A 7,939-nucleotide genomic window follows, 5' to 3' on the forward strand; every position below is an offset into this window, starting at 1 on the left:
ATATTCTGCCTAAAACTGGCAGTGTTGTGCTGTTGTCAGGTAAAAACTCTGCACTGTATTCTAATTCAAATCTGCCACCGCTATTGGCTAAGAGGTATGCTATGATGTAAACTGGTACATTATGATGTCACAATGCTGTTGTGAGCCTGAGTGTGTGTGTGTATTTGTTAGCAGCTCCGCCCTCTCGGTCTGCCAGGCAACAGCATGTGTTGCATTTTTCAAACATGAAGCGGGAGTGGAGTTAGACTCTGGTAGGGGTTGACTTGCTCTTTAAACTGATCAAGCTTTGGCTTTAATGACACTGTGTAGGTTACTATCTATACATGACTTTGCTCTGTTTAAAAGCAACAAGTTAAAAGCACTTCAGCACATAAAATTAAGATTGTCAATTGCCAAATAGTAACTATATCCTCCTGTTTACCTATAAGAAACACCTCAAAATATCTTTAAATTCTTCATTGATGATTTAATTGTAGAAAACAAAAATGGCATTTTACTTGCCAAAAAGTGATTGAATGGCTCAGTTTTTCATGGAGGCTAAAATGGACCAAATAACGGTTGTATGTATTATCTGTTGATGTTATTATACTCATACTGTCTACTGAAGCATCATAAACACCCCAAAATGACAAAAAATGATCATTTCCCTTGCCAAAAATTGATGACAGGATCCTGGTCACCTGTAAAGGGTTAAATTGACCTAAATATTACAGACAGGGCTCGAACCTGCAACCCTCCAATTATGGGGTGGGCAGGCCAAGACGCACCTGTATGTTATTCGTGCTGTCATCAGCCCCTTGTTATGCCACACCTGTGAGGTGGGTGGATTATCTTGGAAAAGGAAAAGTGCTCAGATTTCAGAACAATATCTGAGAGTCTTGGCTGTTTTGTGCAAGTAGACAAAGTTTCAGACGTTTGAGTTCAGCTGATGAAAAATGGGAGCAAAAACAAAAGCGTTGTTTATATTTTTGTTCAGTGTAGATCCAGCCCACAGACATGAGCGATGCCGATCGCCCACCTGCTCCTCCGTCAGCACTTCTTTCTGAAAACTTTAGAACAGCGCTGTCGGTGTACCCTGACCAAACACACACAGCGCTTTATCTCTGATTTCCTTCCTGACTGGTTTTGTACGTGCTGTCTCCAGGCCTGTACGGTTTCTGAACACGTACAACGCACCTCAAAAGCTTGTTTTCATCTGTTCGGCTCCCACCTGCTGCAGACTGACAGATCAGATAGCTAACTGATTCACGATGCATATAAGAGTGGCTCACTTTCATTTTAGAGTCAGACTGCTAGAACAAACAGCAGTAACAGCTAAACAACTTTAATAATATTGCTTAATTAAAAAATGTGTAAAGGGCTGTCCTCCCTGCCTTCCTCCTGTCTGGAGAAGTAAGAATTCTTCTTAAAAACTGGGGAATAAATGTGTTCCTCCTTCATGTTCAACGTGTTTTCTTGTGTTTCAGGGCAAAAGGGATGCGCGTGAAGCTGAGCAGCCTGGCCGAGATCCACCACAAGCACAAGTAACTTTCCTAAATCTTGTGTTAAATCATATTTATGGAACATGCATTTTGACCATTTGTTGCTCGTCAGGATACACGATGGAAAAATGCTCCAGGACCTGGAAACTCTTCTAAGCAACAAAAGTGAGATGTTACAAATTACAATTGATTTTTATTTCAACATCAAAAGCTGCAAAAAGTGACAGAGCTGGTGAAAATGTTGCTAATGCTATTCACATATTTCTATAAAACATAATTGAGCATTTATAAACCTTTATGCACAGTATTCATATGCAGGTCAGACTGGGGTAAAGGGTATTAATCCAATACTTTCTAATTTGGAGCCCAAAATTAGTTTCATGCCTTTTGTAAAATGTATTGTTAGATGTTTATGTTTATGTTTTTAGCAGACGCTTTTGTCCAAAACGACTTAAAAGTGATAATTGGCATGTTGCCCTTGAGGCTAACCACAACAATAACAACAACAATCAATTTCCAGTCAGTCGTAGGTGGCAGTGAGGTCGCGTGCTGAATCATGGAGAGGAGGGAACAAGGAGTGGACAGTAGAGGGGGGGACGGGTGCTAGTTTAGAAGATGCTCTGAAGAGCAGGGTCTTCAGGAGGATATATTAATCCTGAGACACACATTCCATATCTCTTAATTATCAAGGAGTTAGTATTGTGAAAAAAATGACAGGTCATTAGAGCTTCAAATAAACTATAAGTAAATATATAACTTATAGGGGCGTGTATCAGCAAGAATCTGGTCAGACCACATTTCCAAGATTTTGTTCCAGCAGAATGGAGGAGACAATAACTGCTGCCACCTAGCAGTCGGAGCTTCAACTGTGAGTCCCTGAACGGGACTAAACTATTTTTTAATCCACTTGGCCTTACGCCCTGAATCACACATATTTGATTTAAATGAAAAGTAATGTGTGGTTCAACCACACCTGTCATGTACTTTGAGATTTATCAGCTTGTAAAAATTTTTCATTACTGACTACAAATCAGATGTCGGTAAATTGCATATATGATGTCATCATTTTTGTCCTCTGCCCTAGCGTAGCTGCTACTCACCACATGACCAGATTTATGGTGGATCTTCACTCCTGAAGGAAGGATTCAAAGTTCACTAAACTTACAGCCATTTTTCCCTCTGCTCTTCTTTGTGTCTGGTTTGGTGACATCCATTTGGCGATGCACATTTGTAGTCCTGGACTTTTGACAAAACCTAAAATAACCTTTGCCCTAACCCGAACCCCAAGCACTTTCTTCAGAATCAAAGGGCTTATTGCCATGTGTGTGAGAATCACAACATTAGGAAATTGCTGCGGTACTTGGTGCAAGAAAAAAAATAAATGAACAAAATTGGAATTAAGAAATAAACACAATTAAATAATAATGGAGGGCATCAATAAACCCAACAAACACAACAGTGGGTCTTTGTATCAGAATGTGTCTTTAAAATGCATGAACAAGTGAAGTCCATGGCACTAGAAAATAGTTTTTATAGCCCCACTGACTTGCATTCATTTTTTCATCCTTCCAGGGAGCGTAATTTAAAATCGTAGAATGTCCAAGGAAGGTCCTGCCTTTCTCGCCTCTGATTGGCTGGAAGAGCTCTTCTACGATTAGATATTTCATGCAACAGCAAACGGTCTTCCTTCGCTCAGTGCCGGCTTTTTTATGTCTGCAGCTAAACCTTCAGGAGTTTAGTAAAGAAGCGTGAACCTGGCGCTATAAAAACCGTTCTATCCTGTTCTGCAACAAACGTTTAAGTTTCCATAGAACAGAACCTGAAAAACGTCAAAAGTTAACTTGTAATAAATCTTTTGGATATCTGTTGACTCTCAAGCATTGGGGTTGTCTCATTAATTACTTATTAGGCTATCTTGTGTCATCACTTTCATAGGTTAGGGCCGTTTGCATCTCATCGGTTTAAAAGTGTATCACTTCATCTAAATTCAGTTCAAAGCTGATTATCATGTCGACCTACTGTCAGCAGTTTTTATTATTCTAGACGAGAAACAGACATGCTGCACTCAGCTGGGTAAAATAGAGCAGGATTACATACCCAGGTATGCTTATGCTGCATACCCTGCTTTCATAAATAAAACGTCAATGCTTCAGAGCCGACGGATAAAAAGGAAGCTCAGCAACGTGATAAATGTAACAAGATTTAAAAGTTCACATTTTACGTTTTAATAAGAAACAAAAAAAAAACTATTTTGCAAAACAGGACAGAATGGTTTTTATAGCACCAACTTCACATTTTCTTTACACCCGACGCACCCTTGGACTACTAGCAGAAAAAACCAGAGCCGGGCCGGGCCGGGGGCCCGTTGTCCCCCCCCACCCCCCCACCCCCCCGCGCGCTCATTTGATTGATGGCAGTTTCTACTTTTTATTAGACTCCAGCTGGAATCATTGGGCATGCAGGGCGGTGAGGGTGGGTGCCAGGTGGTTGTTAGGGGCTAACCCATATGGGGCTGTTCAGTTCAGGGACCCTTCTCTACTCCCTCTCTCTGTCTTCTTGGCAAGAGAAGAGGTATAGTGTCTGCTGCATCATTGCTTTTTATTAGACTCCAGCTGTAATCATTTGGCACTTTCCTAAGTTGTACGAATGTAATCGGCGATATTAGCATCCCTATGGGTTTCTCCATGTATATTAGCATTGTGCTAACCACTTGCTGCCAGTCAACCTGCAGCCTTTGCGATTAGAAAATCTCCTTTTGTAACATGCAATTTAATTGCATATGCAATTAATCGTTCAGCCCTGTTCTCCATTAAAAACACATACACTGGTTTTAAACGTCATAACATGATAAGTGCGAGATTTCAGTCATCTTATAACAGCCGTTTCATCCTCCACCTTCCTTTAATACATGCTTGGACACATTTGAAGCACTTTTGTAATGATTCTGTTTAGTTCCCATACAAATAGGAACTTCACTCTTTCCATAAACTATACAAGTAATTTAACTGTAGTTTTCTTGAGAAAACATAAAACTCCTTCAGAGATGAGTGGTAGAGGGAGATACGAGTTTGTTTATTTTTTCCACAGTCGGTCTTCAGGCTTTCCGAGGGTTCCTACGTTCTGAGTTCAGCGAGGAGAACCTGGAGTTCTGGCTGGCTTGTGAGGACTACAGGGTTTCCCCTTCAAACCTACAGAAAACCAAGGCCAGCAGCATCTACAGCCAGTTCATCAACCCACACTCCCCGCTGGAGGTCAGAAGACCACACAGATTTTTTTTCCTTTAAAAAAAAGCTTGTTTTGAAGATCGTGTTTTTTTTTCTTCTGCAGGTGAACCTGGATGCTGAAACCCGCGAGGCTCTGCTGGGTCTGATGGACTCTCCAGGAGCCGAGACCTTTGACCGAGCACAGCAGAGGATCTACAGTCTGATGGCCAAGGACTCCTTCCCTCGGTTCCTTCGCTCTCATCACTGCATGGAGGCCATCAAGGCGTTTTAAGCACTAATGAATCTGTGCAGCTCAACTTAATGCTTATTTAGTCATGTTAACCATAAGTAGTGCTGCACTTCTGAACCATCTTCTGCATGCTGACAGAATCTAGCCTAATGCCTGTGTTACACTGCAGCTCTGCACTCAGCAAAGAAATGTCAATATTTTAATAATTATCTGAATACAAAGAACCTGTATGGTTTTATGTGGCGGCGTTGACTATGTTTGGGTGTTTCTTCAGAACAAAATTATCCGGGACCACCGCTCCGATGTTGTAGTTTTAACGAGTCGACTTCAGGGTCAAAGCACCAAACAAATTCAAACTTAAAATGAGGATAATCATTTTATTTAACTAAAATGTGATAAACGTATCACATAAATTTGTTTTTGAGAGGTAATTAAACCCAAACGCACTTAACATCTCCCACTAGTGTGGATGACTTTATTTCATTAAAATTATCTAGCAGTTCTGGGTGGAATCTGGCTGGAAAAGACAGAATCAATCATTTCAGTTTCAAGGAAAGGTCAACACAAACAGAACACGATTTTCATCCATCTGATCCTATTTTCCTTTCCGTTTACTGGTGGCTGCAAAATTAAACCATCAGATAAAACAGTCTGATTTAAACTGATAAAAATAAACTGTGACTTATAAGATCCACAAGGTAAAGCATGGAAAGTCCTCAGTCCATAGTGAAACTATACTTTATGAGATCCGGGTCTGAACTGGACCAGACCTGCTGAATACATCCAGGACCGGCAAGTGGCCCTACTTTAAGCTGGCTCCAGGACGAGCAGCTCCTGGGTTTCCTTTCCCGTCGACACCTTTGACCACGGACAGCGGCTTATGGAGGGAGGAGCTGGCTTTCTGAGTCACCTCCTGCTCAATCTTGTTCCTGATTGCAACCTCTAAGCCCTTCAAGAAAGAAGATGATGCACAGGAGGAGATTTGAGAAACCAGACGAGCGCTGATGCCCTCATCCTTTTCTAGAAGATTCAGAATGTTATTTATTGAACTTATTTGAACTTCTCACCTTCTTTAGCTTTTGCTGCTGAACCACTTGAGCTTTTTTTGGTGCAATGATCCTCCCTTTAACAGAAGAACAAAACAAGTTTACGGTCAAATGTGATCTGGCATCAAAAGAACAACAGTCAAACTAGTAAATAAGACAAATAAAATAGCTTGGAGCTAAAAGGACAAAAGTGTCACAACAAATCACAAGAGTGTTTTAGTCTTTGGAAAGATCAGGTCCCTGAAGAAACAGGTAGTTTGAAAAAAGAACCAAATCTATGGCCCTAGCAGACATACCGCTGTAGAAAACCTGCCTTTACTTACACTTGCGGAAATGGGAGACTCCCATCTTCCCAAACTACCGAAATATGAGTTATATAAAATAAGTTAGGAGACATGAGTGGTTAAAACTCGTTATGTCCCATAACTTGGACTGATTTGGTACAAAAATGAAAACGTTTAGTCATATTTTAGCGTTGATGGCGGGTCAATCTAGCCTTTATTTCTTTAGTAAGTGATCTTAAGTAGTCGACAAACGTGTTTCACTCTTACCTCCTTTCTTCGGTCCTTTCTGTTTGTTAGAATGTTGTTTCTTGTTCGTCCCAGAACGCTGGGCTTTAAATTTCTTCGCTCCCTGCGCCATTTTCCCTGAACTACAGGAAGTAGTTCTTTTTCTCATATACGAATCGTTCAATACTCGAGAATGACTTTACTGACTCACAAATCACCCCAACTGACTCATAACTCTTGATGTGAGCAAACTACTTTCATTAGTATAAATATATCTGGCTCATCATAAAAAATGCGAGTTTGTTGACAAAAGCATTTTCTTTCCTGTTCTGGGCTGAAAGCTCAATAGTTCATAGTAGCACCGCTTTGCTAACAGCACGTTTGCGTCACTCACCCCCTGCCTTCCTGAGCGCTAGCTAGCGGTGCTAATCGTAGCATGAACGAATCACTCGGAGGAGAAGGATACCGCTACAGACGGAGACCGCAGATTCAGGCCAACCGCAATTTCAGGCATGTAATGTTTTTGAGACAGCGCCGCCTACTGTTTCACAATCTATCTATCTATCTATCTATCTATCTATCTATCTATATATATATATATATATATATATATATAGAGAGAGAGAGAGAGAGAGAGAGAGAGAGAGAGAGAGAGAGAGAGAGAGAGAGAGAGAGAGAGAGAGAGAGAGAGCTCCAAGATGGAGGACGATCAGAGAGTGAGTAATGAATGTGAAGCACAATAGTTTAATGGTATCAAAATAAATTTCTACCGAATTTTCACAGCTAAATTTAATTGTTGAGTTAAGTTTGACAACAAAATGAACATTTATGAGAGACAGCAGGCTCAAACCACAATCAGATTTATTGCCACGTATTGAATTTGTTTCGGTGGCAAGGTGCAAACATACATTCAGGTCAAAGTCAGGTCAGGGATAATTATCTGAGATACTGAATTAGGTATTTTAATTAGATGGTCAGTTATAATCATCAACATTAAAGAAATAAACATTTGAAATACATCAGTCTGTGTGTGATGAATTAATCTAATATGCAAGTTTCACTTTTTGAATAGAATTACTGACATAAATAAACTTTGTCATGAAGATGTTCTCATTTTAGGACCAGCGCCTGCCTGTGTTTGTAAATGAAGACAAAAAAACACCCTTTACTGTTTTTTTTTATTTGACTGTATTGATGTGAAAGAGAAATCTTTTTATTTATGACTGTGTTTCAGCATAATATTCATATGTGTGTATATAGATATATATATTTATATATATAAAAGAATCCAGTTTTGAACCACTTCCACGTTACAAAATTAAACAGATCAAGTGATCATCAACAACAATGAAATACTCGCACTGTAAGAGGCCATCTGAACAACACTCCTTCCATGGTAAATCCTTTATACAGAAACTGCTTTGATCGGTTAGGTCGAACCGACCGGCCA

General features: G+C 40.1%; 2 protein-coding genes across 2 annotated transcripts; one reads left to right on the plus strand and one right to left on the minus strand.

Moving 5' to 3' along the window:
- Positions 1-1,252: 1,252 nt before the first annotated feature.
- Positions 1,253-5,208, plus strand: si:ch211-196h16.12 (regulator of G-protein signaling 5). The gene is made up of 5 exons (XM_015969787.3): positions 1,253-1,392; positions 1,467-1,523; positions 1,594-1,646; positions 4,569-4,732; positions 4,809-5,208. Exons 1-5 carry the CDS (start codon positions 1,349-1,351, stop codon positions 4,974-4,976), a joined length of 486 nt encoding a protein of 161 aa, XP_015825273.1. The 5' UTR covers positions 1,253-1,348; the 3' UTR covers positions 4,977-5,208.
- An 89-nt stretch (positions 5,209-5,297) lies between these two features.
- c6h19orf53 (chromosome 6 C19orf53 homolog) lies at positions 5,298-7,068 on the minus strand. Its single transcript, XM_015969800.3, has 3 exons — positions 6,532-7,068; positions 6,002-6,057; positions 5,298-5,883 (listed from the first exon to the last, which is right to left on the minus strand). Exons 1-3 carry the CDS (start codon positions 6,656-6,658, stop codon positions 5,737-5,739), a joined length of 330 nt encoding a protein of 109 aa, XP_015825286.3. The 5' UTR covers positions 6,659-7,068; the 3' UTR covers positions 5,298-5,736.
- Between the last annotated feature and the right edge of the window lie 871 nt (positions 7,069-7,939).

The sequence above is a fragment of the Nothobranchius furzeri genome, chromosome 6 (assembly GCF_043380555.1).
Source record: "Nothobranchius furzeri strain GRZ-AD chromosome 6, NfurGRZ-RIMD1, whole genome shotgun sequence".
Taxonomy (NCBI): domain Eukaryota; kingdom Metazoa; phylum Chordata; class Actinopteri; order Cyprinodontiformes; family Nothobranchiidae; genus Nothobranchius; species Nothobranchius furzeri.